This window comes from Centruroides vittatus, unplaced genomic scaffold, assembly GCF_030686945.1.
Source record: "Centruroides vittatus isolate TY-2023 unplaced genomic scaffold, ASM3068694v2 scaffold_435, whole genome shotgun sequence".
In the NCBI taxonomy this organism is placed as follows: Eukaryota; Metazoa; Arthropoda; class Arachnida; order Scorpiones; family Buthidae; genus Centruroides; species Centruroides vittatus.
This window is the reverse complement of record NW_027122708.1, coordinates 6,103,650-6,119,564: the sequence shown is the minus strand read 5'-3', so window position 1 is coordinate 6,119,564 and position 15,915 is coordinate 6,103,650. Positions and strand designations below refer to the sequence as shown.

Here is a 15,915-nt window from a genome sequence, read left to right as displayed (position 1 = left end):
ATAAGATTTATCTATCGATATTAAATTCGTATTATTATTAAACGTAATTCGAAGTACCGTTAAAAATAGGATAAGTCGCTATTGTCGTTTTTATTTATCGCACTCAAAAAATCCATACGGTTCAACAATCGAGTATGGAAAGAAAAACTACTGAAGGAAAAGAAAGTAGGTCAGTTGAAGACTGTTCGTCCAATACGTCTGTCGAAAGTAGCCAAAGTCCATCGTCTCCACTCCATACCGGGGGATAGAAGTTGGCAAGAGGCCAGAGCTTCTATCTTCTGTCCCAGGTGGACCGAAGTACGACAACGCCCTCTTGTGCCAAGCGTTAATGTTTCCTTCCTGGGAGTCGACTTTACCTTTCGGCTCCCTGTGACTGACGTCATTCCGTAGAAAAGTCACGACTCTTCTAAAGTTTCCTTGACCCGTCAAAACCGTTGGTGGACCTTTTCCGACACAAATTACGAACGGAAATCGGCTGTGTTCGCTTCACGTGCCTCGCATCGATTTAGGAACAAAAACTTCGGATTCGTTCATAAAAGTAAATGCATATAAATACAACTCCGTTCGATATTTATCATTTGCTTAAATAATATCAGTTAAATAATACAAATCGAATATCAAAAACAAATAAAAACAATTAATCGAATATCAAAAACAAATAAAAACAATTAATCGAATATCAAAATTTGAAAAAAAAAAAAAAAATTTGTAAACGAGACGCAAAATAATATTAAAAACTGGTAAATTTGCATATTTAAAGTTATGCTAGGCAATTCTTTAATAAGATAAACAAATAAATTATTCCATTTCTCTTTAATAATCAAAATTTACGGCAAACCGGTTAATTCGACTTTCAACCGGTTAAATATATTTTTTTAAATTGAAATAAACATAAAATATTCCATTTGAATAAAATAAAAATTCATTATCAATCAATACAATACCAGGAAATGAAACAGTAAAAAGAGTTTGTTTCGAAACACGAAAGATTTGTCTCTCGTTAAAAATAAAAACGGGGAAAAAATTAGAAACCCGCATGTAGTAAATTGCTATTGTCAAAAACCTCTTTTCTCAAATTAATGTTTTGCTGGTATAAACTATTGCCATTTAACGATATATAAAACAGAAATTTTTTTAAAATTTTAATTGTAATAATCATTCTATAACTAATTCATACATTTGAATAATTTAATACAATAATTTAAATTTATTGTATATTCCTGTATTATCTATATAAATAAACGACTAATAGTAAAACTATAATATATAATATACGTATAATATAATATAGAAAATATATGTGTGTGTGTGTGTGTGTGGGTGGGTGGATGTATTTCATTTTATTTTGGCAACTTTCTGATATCGATTATTTTGCTGCCAGATCGGTTTTCAGTTTATCCAGCTTCCAGACTATCGTAAATCATATGTGGAAAATTGTTTTTGATCGTTTTCTATCCAGCAAAAAAAGTATGTTTGGAATAATACGACAAATTAACTAATGTAACGAGACTCGTTTAATGATGTTGTATTGGTTGGTACTCACAACAATGATGCAAAATTGAATAGAAATGGTTTAACGAGGGAATACTGTTTCCTATAGTCTATTAGATAAGCTTATTTTATTTTTGTGGACAATTAAATTGAGTACTAAAGTAACCTGTGAGACTTAATTACGCTTTTAAGAAATCCTTGTAAAGTTTATTTATATAATCTATTTTAAAGAAAATTTGAGGTTGAAAGAATTTTCCAATTAAATAAATTTACACCTAAAAGATTTCATTTTATAATTAACGTTGTTAAGAATATCGAATTAATAATAAATTCAGTTAACAAAACGAGATCATGAACCACGTAGAGTACGTTGAGTGCGAGTAAAAATTCATCACAATGAATAGAAATCAAATTCTGTAATGAATATTCTACTCTTAATTATTTTCAGAAAATTTCCGACTCAATTCACAAATAAAGTAATTAGATAATAAGACATGGCGCCTCCTAGACTTATATATTTGTCTATAATTTATAAAAATATATTTAAGTGAAGTCTGATGATAGATATTAACGCGCATATCTCATTCTACCTTCATCACAATTCCTTATTTAAGCCATTACTCTTTTATTATTAACGGACTTACCGTTTAACTTGCTGCTATTGCCACTTCGAATAGGATAATAGCCCAAGAAATATTACATACCTGTTTATTTTACTGAATAAATGAACAGGGTACAACATGCCTTGTTCCCCCGTCTCACAATATTCGAAGGAAAAAAAATTTTAACAAAAAACATTTTCTGTTTTCTTGAAAGCATGCGCCTACCTCTAAGTCTTTACAAATCTTCTTCTTGTTATTTTGAGGCTTTGGTTCGAACGATGGCAAACTCTGCACCAGGAATTCAGCTGCCTCTGACAGTCGTTGGATCTGACTTTCTACAAGAACCGGTGTGAGGGAAAGGGGGGAACTCGGCTGACCATACTCTCCTCCGCCCTTTGAATAAAAAGAAAAAATCTCACTTACTGCTGATTTCTTGACCCAGTGTTGATGACCTAAACATCTATTTCTATGTTTATAGATTAGTTGCACAAAGGGTCATTAGCTCTTCGGGCGTGTTGCGAGTTCTCTATGATTATTAAGAATGCTGGAAATGGTTCATAAGAGTATTTTCAACTTAGGAAAAAAAAAAGAAATAAAAAGTTGTGACTGGCTCCAGATTAAAGAGCATCAGGTAGAATGACCCTTCGTGTATTAATGCCCAATTGTTATTATATAAAAATATTTTATATTAAATTTTCACTATTTTATTAACTTAAGAAATTACTTAACACTTAAATTAGTTCTCATTAAAAGTTATTATTATTATTATTATTATACTTTTTAAAGTATTGATTAATCAGGACTGTCCAACTTGTATATTAGTGCGAATCAACTTTATTTCTCTAAAGTTTTAGCCGGCCAGAATTGTGATCGAATTTATTGAGCCATAAGTTCACTAATAAATATGAAATACTTTGAATAATTTGTTAAAAGATGTTTGCGAGTCACAAAAATTCTTTCGTGGGTCGGATGCGAGTCAGTTAGACGGCCTTGGATTAAGTGATTCGGTCAATTGAGATCGAATCAAAAACCGATTGTTTTCCAGACCCTGTTAAAAATTATTTATTTGCGTATTTTCAATATATGTGCCGCATAGACATATTAAAAGATTCAATTTAAGATTTACCAGTTACAGGCCCTACGTACCGATTGATCGTCTCGATGCAACAAAACCTGCACGGATGTCACTGACCTAACTATGGTTTATTTACCAGGAATTTACCTGTTATGCATCTATGAGTGATGTTCTAGGAAGATTCGTTTGTGAACGGAACAGGTAAGCAATACAAATCCAATTTCACGTGGCATAACTGTCATTGGTATTAAAGTCAAATAGCCATCTCATAAGAAATTGATCAAATCTATGAGTTTCGTGATTATTACAAGTACAGAGGAGCTATAACGGAATGATTTTATTGTAAATAATCTCGCAAATTATCTATTTTCTGTCTTCTGTCATGTGCTTCGATGAATAACTACGGGATAGACTTAGTAATCACTATCAATATATAATATATTTTAATATTAAGCGTGTTATCAAATTGACATTAAAAGCACGGTTGCACGGACAGGTATATGTTGAGCTTCAGAAATAAGAAAGAAATTTAGCTATTGTTTTGTTTTTTCTAATGAAAAAAACTAAACAATCTTCTCTTATATCTGCATAATGAGATGTTGCTGACAAAATTTTCCGGCTTTCAACCTTTTTCGAATCTATATTTTTACTTTCAAACATAGCAAATACTGATCATTTGCAATCTTTCGTCATCAAAAATCACTACTAAATGATCGCAGAAAGGGTCGTCTATTATTATAATAATTTCCATACAAGATATTAAGATTTTAAAAAAAGCAAGCTTGAGCTAAAAGCCAGAAGAATAATGGATCCTTAGTTGTTTTAACGAAACAACTAAGGATCCATTATTCTTCGAAACAACTAACGAAACGTTGCCTATATTATTTATCGTAACTGCTTAATTATTATTTTAATATGATTACGTTTCAGTAAGGAGATGTCCAATTAAACATGAAAGTCCAAAGAACACTCCCGAATCTCTAACAACCTTCAAGATTGATAAGAACGTGATAAAGTGACCCAACATAATTACAGATAAGGATTTAATACAGTTCATAAAAAAACTATTTTAATTATATATAAAAATGTGTTGAAAACTTTACAAAATTAAAATTTATTATATTATTCGAATTATTGCTTATTATGCTTTTTAAATCAAGTTTAATATTTTCAACTGTCAATAAAGCATTTAAACCATTTTATTTTATGAGAAAATAAATGCACTATTTTATATTTTATCCTTGTTATATGAAAAAAAATACATTCTTAACATTTTCGATTCATACAATTAATTACAGAACCTATTAATAAATAGGTATATTTCATATGCTGGGAAGTTTATAATGCATAAACGAATATAAAAATATAGAATACAATATACTGTATAACTATATTTGTAAAAATTCAAAATATTACTACACATAACCATTAAAAAGTTTACGATAAAAAATGAGTTTATTCCATTTCAATGATAAATATACTGTAGAAGGCTACTCTACTTATAATTATTGATAGGCCTGTAAATAAATATACAGACTGTAAAGACCATAATTACGTTTATTTACTGTAGCTTCAATACCATTTAAAATTTTTCTTTAATGCACTTTTATTTTTGCGAATATTTTGGCGAGTGAAAAAATTCCCAAAAGGAATTATAAAAATAAAAGCAATCCATTTATATATAATCTCGCATCCCGAGAGAAAGTTAAGAATTGAAGAAATGGCAGTTTTTAATTCTATGATATGGAATATTTTGCTCTTATGAAATTCCCTTTTTCCTTCCTTTTTTTTTTTTTTTTGGTCAAATCTTCTAATGCTTAAAGAAGATACTAAAAATATTTTCATATCGAAATGGAGATAATTAAGTTAGTCTACTGGTTTTGTGTATATCTTTAATTGCTGAAAATTATGCTGTGTTATACAAACCATGCGTTAGCCTATAAATTCTGCGCAAACTCGAGAATATGAAAAGTAAGCGACAGACTGTAAACTGGTATATCTATTATAAATAATATAAAATCATTGACTTAGGCTAATAATAATGTAAAGCTTACCGACAAGATACGTTATTCAAACTAATTTTCTCTCATTTTTCCACTATGTAATAAGATTTTCGAAAGAAAAAAGTATGATGCGAAACAATAGTATCGATAATGATCACTAGATGGAGTTTGATCTTGGACGAATCAAAATTGAACGATAAATCACGTGAAAAGGCAAAATTATAGGGTAAGACTTTTATAAAAGTCGTGAGCCTAGCCCATATGGCACATCTCATTAGCATGCTTAAATATGCTAATTACAGCGATGTAACCATTTCAGGTGGAGATGAGTGAGTAGTAATGTGGTTTCGATCAGCCATAAAAAGAACTCATCCTAATCATTCTCTGAAAAACTACTATTGTTCCGTCTTCTGAAATTTTCTTCCTGCAAGGCCGCACCCTGTACACATTAATAATTATTGCATTGAATAACTCACACCTCTCATTTCACGTTACAAAGAAGATCACGCAAAGGATCCTTTCGAGTCCTTACCATCACAAAAATCCAATCATAGCCACACATAACTCTTCACAGAGACAATGAAAATCAGATAATCTAATCTAAGAAAGTGTTTAGGTTTTTGGCTCGCATCCTTTCACTCGATCGTCATTTATTTTGAAATTCAGCGCATTCGTTTATCATATTGCAATCAAATTAAAACCCGAATGTAGCCTTTTATACGCTACGCTCTTATTTAAATATTTTTGTCTCTATCTATAGACCCGCATTCATTCTATAGCTGTAGACCCCATATTCGTCAAGTGATAAACTAACGAACTAATCCATCCGTACAACAGATGAATATCCAAAATGTAACGTGCTCATTGTCTGCTCGTCACTTGTTCTGTCAATTTAAAAGCTTTCACATATCACAACTCATACAACGCTATTGTCTAGAATATTTTTTGTTTGTTTATTTACTTTTTCTGAGCTGTCTGCCTGCTGTCTGATAGGCCTACATTGGACTTCAACCATCAGCTACTTGACCACGGGTCGACGCGTTCTATTGCTCAAGCGAGAATCTCAGTCGCGTGCTGAGTGCTGACAGGAAGAGATGTCAAGGATTCGGACAACTAACTATTTTTAATGACTTTCTCTATAACAAAAAACTATCAAACTACCCTACACAAAGATCATTTTTATTATCTAATTCTAAAATATATACATATATATAAATAGATTAGATGCTTTCTAACAGCTTGTTTCTACTCAAAACCATTTAACAAAACACATTGGCATAGAATCGATTCAGTACAGCTGAATGAAAGAAAATGAAACAGCTACTCTGTCTATCAGAGACAATTTGTTACAGTAAGGTGTCTGAGTTAAGAGGCAATTAATAACAGAGTAGCTAAGATTGATGTTCGATGTTGTAAAATACCTTTCTTCCTAATTAACATTTTCCTAGAAGGTTTTTTTTTTAAAAAAAAAAACGACAATACTGAAACGTCATCATTGTCAAAAACTACTCACCTGTTGTAAGTGGGGAAGTTGGTGTTCGCGTTGTTGATGAATTTGAGATGGGGATGGCACATCTTTAGAACCGGGCGATGGAGATGATTGGCTATTGTTGGATACCATAGGCATGGGTGGACTTGGCCTCATGGATAAAGGAGATTGGGTCACCGAACTGGGCCTGCTGGACATATGGTTAACGGGATAGTTCGGATGTGTTGGAGGTACGGCTGGGACCAGCGGCGTTTGAAACATTGCTACAGATAAAGGAACGTAAACGTTGGAATAAAACAGAATAATGATATCGTAGTGTTATATTGAAAAATGTACAAAATAAAGGCATTAAAATTGCATGGATATAAATGAATAAAGTAGTAGGATTAATTTAAATTTTTAAATTAATAAATAACGTAACTAACAAAAATTTAAAATGAAATTCATCATCTTTCTATAACTGCGCAGAAAATATACAAAAAGTTTCATCTAACTTTTTCTATTTCTGTAAGCAATTAGATCTACTGACAAGTTGGCATATTGTAAGAAAAAGAACGGTAAAAATTAAGGAAGACAAAAACTATAATCTGAATTAAATTTTCTGTTGACTGACTCGCTGGTGATTCTCCAAAGTGAGAGCTGGGAACAAATAGATTGCAATCAATCAAGTCTCGTGTGAAGAGAATTGAAAAACAAGACACGGTGTGTTTTCGAATTTTGCTTTTTTACAGAGTTAAGTAGTCTCAGATCTTCTGTCTCGATCATCTGCTCCTATCAGGAATTCGCCCGTTCCGTCTTAGTATCAATCATAGAACACTGACAGGCAATCATATAATTTCTCCTTCAATATCTTTCCGGCTAAAGGAACGTGACTTTTAGCTATTTACTAAAATATCCACTGTTTAATTTCATAGTAAAGATAGCCAATTATCTAACTGTGTGTTGGGAGTGTTATTAGAATCATCGACAAAAACCACTTGACTTTTTTCTTTGCAACTCACGTTCCTATCTCTTATAAATAAGAAATATAAGCTTTCATTTACGACATTTTCGTCATTAAATAATTCTTTAACTTGTAATAAGTAGGCAAGTCTGAATTGAAAAAAAAAGAATTGATAATAAACTAATTATATTCGTTGTATTTTTCAAAAGATAAACCGCCTTCTCCACTTTATCAACTGTAATATGAATAATATACCACTCGAATACACTATCGAACATAAATTTCTTCGATCACCTAAAACTTCGATGGCTCAACTTTTGAGCTATTTACTTTTGACAATGCTTTCTTTAATTCGTTTTCCTTCACTTTCTCCCTTCAGTTTCAATCTATCATCGACTAAATATGTTTATGATTAAAATAAATTTATTTTTATTGGCAGTAACAAATATATGAATTAAGCAGTTAGAATTAGAAAAAACAACAGCACATCTGGACCTCATTTGAGTTGCTAAATCGATTATGATTTCAGTAATTAATTATCACAAATGATAGACCGACTAAAGGTGTAAATTTACTAAGTATAGAATTACAAAGTAGGTCGCTAGGATTATATTTTTCAAAGCAAAAAATGAATAAATACTTTGGAACCTTTCAGTACAAATCTAAAGATTTATTAATGTTAGAAATAACAATCAATATTAGTATTAGTAATTGTGACATTTGTAGAGGAGTTACGTGCAAAAATATTCCTATAGCCGAAGAATTTGCTAGTGATGCAAATATTTTTCCTTTTGTTGTTTCGTGTCATTATTTACTGTTGCAAATGAACTCACTTAACTTTGTCCTCACTTAACAACGACTGTGTTTTGATAGGACGGAACACCAGACGTCCAATGTACGGAACGTAAATTAATCTCCTCAATCACCAGTTTGTTGGAAGATGAAATTTCTCTATATGATAACAACGCAGACAGTGAAAAATAACTCGAGTAGTCTGTTTATATTCGCGTAGGAACAAAAAAACACAATCAAAGAAACACTTTTGTTTGTTAAATTCCTCTTAAAAAATTAAGCTACCTACCTGGGTTATTGACCCATTCCTGTAAGGCTTTCTGCAACCGACGAACGTGCAGAGGTTTACTGGCCATTCCGACAAGTGCCATGATTTCCAGAAATTCCTCTTCCCCAGCTTCACAAAGTTGCTGAACATCGTCACCACCTTTTATTTATTTAATTTTTTGTGTAAAAAAAATGAGATTTGTAGCAAATAAATAAATATACAGTTAAATTTAATTGCATAATTAATATCAGACAATTCTACTTGTTTATATTGTGAAATCACAAATAGCTTATATCATTTGCTTTTAAACCAGTTGTCTAGCAGCTGCGTACAATAACGATTAGGACGAATTATTGCATCTGTTATAAAAGTAAAAAAAGACTAAAGCGTCTAGACAGTAGCGTGCTGATATAAATTGATTGGGAATAATATGAAATTCTTTCATTGATGGAAATAAAAGTAAACTTGTAAATAATTTCGAAACAAAATGACGGAGTGAATTCTATTCTTGCGGTAATCCATAGACCAAAAAGAAAATAGTGTAGATACAACAGGTTAAAGTTATCGCTACTTACAGCTCTTTAATATAACTGTCTATTGAATTATGTAGCACTATCAGTAATGCCCGATAATTCAGAGACGACGGAAAACCTATTACACCGACATCATAATTTTACCTCGGCTCAAGAGTTTAGTGAGTATTGAACGCTTTGCTGGTTACGAGACCAACAACCGTTTTCCTGTGATCGTTTATAAACACTTATTTAATTTAAACAGCTTTATTTTACATAAATAATAATTAGAAAAATTATCCTTTAAATAATTTCAAAATGTGAAAATTTTATTCTAGAGCAAAAATACCAGTCACTAAACAGTAACACTGAAAATGCGGACGGTTTAAACAATAGCTAACACACTACAAAGATAATTAATTATCCCTGTAGTAGCTAAAGCTTTGTTTTCAAAATCGCCGTTTTAGAGGTTTCCAAAGTTTTGTAGATTTTTAGATAAGCTTCTGGATGACTCTATTCAGACATTTTATTACTTCCATTATCTAATAAAATATAATTTTAAATAATTTTAAAACCCTACGCAATGAATTCTTAAGTAAAGACAGACGTTGTTTGTTTTAAAAATCTTAAAATATGGTGTAAAACAATTTGAAATTTTATACTGAATTTGTTAATAAATCTTAACCAAATGCTATTTAACTATTATAATTTATAATTAAAATTACTTATAAAATTAATTAATATAATTACAATCTAATAATTTTTCTCAGTTAACTATTAAATATTAAACTTTTAATAAGAATTTCTGTAATATTCCCATAAGAAAAAAAATGGTATAAAAACGTATTTTAACGTAGAACTCAGGTTCTACGTTAAAATTCTCGATAGATTAGAGAAAGAACTCGTTCATTTATGGAAACGGCATAAATATTTAGTAAATATATTTCATGTGGAATGTTGATTTATCGTACTTTACACTTTTTTTCAATTTTTTTTTTATGACAGGGTCAATTAGTTGTTAGCAAGAAATGAGTAGTTTAAAATACAAAAGAACCAAGGGAGGCTACTTTGTAAGATCTATAGGAAACCTGGCAAACAATCACCTAAGAACTTAAGAAAAAGTGAGAATAGCGATTGAGATTGTTACGAGGGGGAAAAAAATGTTGATGAGGTCAACTGTTCCTTGAAACTCGTGAGTCGATGGGAAAATTAATAACGCGAGTTTGACTATCGAAGACGACAGTTTTTAGTGGATAGACTAAAAACCTTTATCTTCTTTCGTCACTTTTTCAAACACCAATGGCTCATATTCTTCTTCCTTTTAAATTCAATAATTACTATGGCGGTTAATTAACGCCAATGTTCATCAGGATTCCAAGTTCATCAAAGGAGAACTATACCTCTGCCAGAGCTTAATAAATGACTGTCTTAATCTCGGTATACATCATTCATAATTAACCTGACTCGAGAAACTTCGGCGAAATATTGGCCATTTTGGCTTCCTTTTTTACCTTCACGATTAGTTTTTTTCTTTAAACAAATTTAAGAAAATTTTATCTTAAAAAAATAACAAAAAAATTCCCTTCCAAAATAACAGGAGAAGCACTTAAAGTGCGAAATAGTTTACCACACTCGCATATTAGGTAAGGGGGTATCTTATTCATCACGTTTTCCATTGTTTGTAGGATGTGCAGCATGGCAGTCGGGGCAATGATTAAATGAAGAGAATGAGCCGACATTGCTTCCACTGAAGAACGGAGTAATAGAGCGCTAATTTAAAGATTAGATTAGTGGCTTTCTGCCTGAGAGACGAAAGAGACCCGATAAATAGAAAACATCAGCTGTCGCAATGGGCGGCGAAACAAGGCTTCCAGGTAAAAACAGCTTGTAAAAAAAAAGCACGACGCTTCGATAAGTGATTAATTTGCACCTTAAAAATTTTCATTGACTTACCTTGACAGATAAAAGTATCATAATAGGAAAGAAGATTCGCTCTCTGAAGTACTCTATAAAGTTGCAACTCGGATTCGTTGGTAGGCTGAGATGTCATGGCTACTGTTAAAAAAATACATATATATAAATTAAACTATTTAAATAGCATATATAACAAAACAAAATTTAAACTTCGAACTTAAAATTATAATTCGAATAGTAGAATTCAAATAAAACGTAAGTTTTATTTGAATTCTACTATTCGAACACAGTTTTATTTGAATTCTACTATTCGAATACAGTTTTATTTTCCAATCAAGATTTAAATAAAAATACCTACTATTTTGCTAATTACATTATAGTAGAATATGGGAGTTCGCCACCCCCGCTAACTTCGCATGCTGGCCCCACGGGCTTCGCCCACTCATTCCCAATACAGACTATATACATAACAAAAATTTCGTAACCATTCATCGATTCCTGGTGCCGCCGTGTTTTTTTTTTTTTTTCTTTTTCTTTTTGCCAAAAAACGTTTTTGACGATTTTAAGCTAAGTACTTTATGTATAAAGAATAGATTTTCAACTATCTTAAATCATATATTTTACATATGGATATTATCTGATAAATCTGTTAATTTTATTGTGATTATGAGAAATTCCGGATATCTCAATACATTAAAACTCGCGAAAAGGAAATAATAAATTAGAAAAAAAATACTAATTATAAACACACTACACAACTTTATGTCAGATTTTTTGAAAATCCAGGAGGATCACAACGCTTATCAGTTACGCTACTCGATAAATTATCAAAAAATGTTATTGAAGATAATTTATTTTGAATTTATAATAAAGAAAGAGATCATAGTCTATAGATTATTAATATATTTATTTATTATTTCTACAATTTACCAACATTTCATATATACGAAGACGTAAAATTTTAACAAAGTAGTTAGTGAAATCCAGAATTTACAGCATCACTACTTTCTCCGACTATTAAAAAGAAATCCTGCGAAAATTAAGTTTTAATAACGAAGACGATAATTTCAACAGGGAAGTTAATTTAATAAATAAGTGATAACCGAACAGCGTGGCGCACCGAAAAGAATGTCACCCGATGAGAGTGCAGACGAACGAACAACCCCCCGTCCGAGAAAAATTGACAGATCGAAGATACGTACGAGTTGACATCGCGACTAATAAATACACTAGCAATAAAGTGTCACTCAATTCGTATATTAATAATGCCATAGCCAGATATCTTGACTGATAGTCAATTATAATGACGTGGAAGTTATGGTAATCATAATTTTCTAAACACTTCATTCTAATTAAAGTTTTATTCCTATATAACGAAACTCTCCAAAAGCTGCTAGCAAAAGCTACTTTCTTTCGGTTTCTGTTAAGTGGTTACTTTTAAAGTACTCGAGCCAACTTGATTTATTCAACAGAACATGGCCTGACTCCGTATCGGCGTATAGTGCGCTTTAAAAATGCAAAATCTTTTAATGATAGATAATGATCTACACTTAATGACTCGGACATGTCTTTTGAAAAGATTATGAATAGTTAGTAGTCCCATATTACTGTTTATCATTCTCCTGCGATAAACTATAAGGATCAATATGTTTGTTTATCGATTAGGTCTCTGTCTGTGTTTACTAAACACATTTATCCTTTAATTTAGTTTACAATTAATTTTCTCCGTACGAAATCACATATATATGTTATGGCATTAATATTCACAGAACCGAATTAAAATAGTTATTTACTTCAAACTCATAAAAATAAAAATGTGATTAATTTATTAATTTCTAGCTATGACTGTACTGTGACTATAATTAAATCTATTAACGTTACTTTTTGAAATAAATTCGTTTTATAAAAGATTTTAAATGTTTATTGACTTATTAATATCGATAATAGGTTAATATAACAAACGGAAATAAAATAATGTAAAGTTTTTTCTCGGCATAAAAAAATTGTTCCTTGTTTCTAGTAGAAATTGCTATTTAAATAATAAAATTTTCTTGGCTGCGAAGATTCATTAAAGTGTAAATTATCCAAAACTTTCATTAACCAAATTTTAGGATTATATTCTTTTCTTTACTCCTACTAACAATTTAGCTAATAAATGAGTTATTAACTCCGAGCGACTTTCTTCATCCTTATTTTTATTTTATTTGACTTTTTTTAAACAGAGTCTCCTTAGTATTTTTTAAACTCTTTTATTCATTTGACCTTTTATGAATATGTAGCCATCTGTTAATCTTTCTTTGACTTATAAGGGACTAGTTCGAAACGTATATTTTTCTGACTACAGTCTCTAACGTTTAATCGCATTTTAAATCAAGTATATTAATATTACTTGTATATAATTTTATACGTATTATTAATTACCGAAAGCGTTAACAGAAATACAAACTAATTTAATGAGGGATCGTATCGAAGTAAATCATTACCATTCCTCGTTTGAAATGTCTCTTATCGAGATAACAACCTGTATGTGTATATAATGAGCACATAAAAAGTTTACAGGATTTATCGGAAGTAGAAATACAGCTTCGAGAGCCCCGGATCTCAACTGCTTGATCCCAGCCCAATGACAGCTAAAAATACAGCGTACATGCAGTGTGAGTAGAATTGTGTCGGTCGGGAAGGGGGGAGCTGGGGGAGAACAACACGCGATTTTTTCTCATCCGTCCATCTACGACACCCACCTTCTGCAACGTATGGGAGGAACCGACCAAGGTAGACTGTTGAACGTGCACAGGTAGTAACGACGAAAACCTATTTTTCCATTCACAAATCGCTTTCACCCACAAATACTTGAAAGTGACAATGTTAATAATGAATAATTTAGTATAATAAATCAGGTTTGGGAATAAAATGTTCTTCGTTCCTTTTTTCTTAATGCGTCACGTGTCTACTTACCCAGAGACGGATAGACACTTGGACGTTCAAAGAAATAATAAAATCTAATAAAAAAATCTATAACCTTATTTTACTACTAGACTAATAATTATTGTTGGCGTATATACTAAAATTACATTTAAAATAACCAAGACTATTACTATTTGATATATTTTTCTATATATATTATACATTAAAATTTAAAAAAAATTATCCCTGAAAAAAATGATTGATTTTGATAAGTTATCGACGTTTACTCAATCGTCGTCCAACAGTAAAATATGGAAAGTAGAGCAAATGCGGGAGTTAGTAATCAGGAGAGAATGATAAAAGAGTTATTCTTACTGCTCGAGTTCTATTTAACAGTTTAATCTATCTTTTGCCTGTCTAATTTCCGTCTAATCAAAGACATAAACATATACAACGGATGCTTAAGACCTCTTATAAAAGAGTCTCAATTGCGTATTGTTTGGTAATTCATAATTGCTACTATTCTGTGATAAAATAGATAAAAGTGCCACCCGTCAATGCCCAAACGGTGGCTTGGCATGTACTTCTTTAATTACCACCATTACGAAAATAACACAATTTTATTTCGTAATCCTATCATTTTTCTTGTCTTTTCTACTGGAAAAGACTAAACAGCGTAAGCAGACAAATCTACTGTATTGATTTTTATCCTGTATGTCTGGGTTGTTGACGTCACCAGTCTGTAGGTTCATATTTATTTTATTACTTTTCCCCCCGTCAGTGAGCGATTGGCCAAAACAAAAATATATTTTTTAACGAGAGAATGTTAATAATCAAATGAAATCACTAACGTCTAAATGCGGTTTTAACAACCGTGGCGAATTTCGATAGAGAAAAAGTACTTTAAACCAATGCGATCAATCTGTTGCTCTCGCTTTCACTTCATTAATTCTCATCAGTAGGAAGAGACTTAGAGACTTCGCGAGGTGAGTACGAGGCGTCCGACTTGTCTTCGGTACGATCAATACGTAGAACTTTAAATGAGACATTGCATTCGAGAACAGAACAATTGCTCCGTCCCCTATTTCTAAAGCTCCGACTTGTTAAAAAAGAAAATTAAATTCTTAGTAAAATTTGACGCTTGAAAAAAAAGCCCGCAATAATACTACAATTCGAATTGGTATTAACATTCATTATTTAAAAACAAAATAATTAATACGTCAGAAATTTCCCATCTATCACCCTTCGGAAATAATCAACCGCATTTACTTATCGTTAGTGTATTTCCTCGTAGACATACGAACCTCAGAGTCAATTAAACCGACACAACCTGCTGTCACGTGACCCTTCGCCCGAAGGCCAGGGATCACGTGACCAAATACATTCCAAGTATAAAAGCTATCTTTTTCTTTTTACCACGTACATGTAAAGCTGGCAAACTTCTTTCCCTTTTTTCATGTCTGGTGGAACACAACTTTTGTCATTTAACGCCAGTCATGTTGACGTCAATTTTCGGTTGGTATATTTTTGGGCGTGGATTTTTCTGGCGTCGTTTAATGCCTGATTATTGCATGAATATATGTGAGTTTTAAGTACAGGAAATCAAAATTCTAGCAGCAAAATAACATTGCACGACAGACGAAACGTCGTTTTCTGTTACGCAGTTCCGCATTCGCTTGGCATTGTAAACCTTGACTTTAAGTAACTGTACTTTAAATAAATTTTTAATTATACATAAAATAATGATTAATGGAAGGCTGCAAATTGATTTTTTCCCTCTCTACTTGGAAATTATCGCGAGGAAGTTATAGGAAGCCAGCGTGGCGGTTTTTAAGTTAATTCTATGGTTGTCGTCTAGAAGTCAATGTCTGTCATCAAGTCAGATGTGAAGATGTTAGACTAATGATTGCCTCTTAAGAAAA

At 31.5% G+C, this 15,915-nt stretch overlaps 1 protein-coding gene across 3 annotated transcripts in view; it reads right to left on the bottom strand.

Moving 5' to 3' along the window:
• Window positions 1-15,915, bottom strand: part of LOC136988995 (NGFI-A-binding protein 1-like) — a 62,989-nt gene that overhangs the window by 42,055 nt on the left and 5,019 nt on the right. For 2 of the 3 annotated variants that reach the window (XM_067287013.1, XM_067287012.1), the window contains exons 2-5: window positions 11,129-11,230; window positions 8,685-8,822; window positions 6,685-6,923; window positions 2,319-2,486 (exon numbers count right to left, since the gene is read on the bottom strand). In XM_067287013.1, coding sequence (XP_067143114.1) covers window positions 2,319-2,486; window positions 6,685-6,923; window positions 8,685-8,822; window positions 11,129-11,225 — 642 coding nt within the window. In that variant the 5' untranslated portion in view covers window positions 11,226-11,230. The remainder of the gene's footprint in view (window positions 1-2,318; window positions 2,487-6,684; window positions 6,924-8,684; window positions 8,823-11,128; window positions 11,231-15,915) is intronic. The other variant, XM_067287014.1, reaches the window with a different exon arrangement.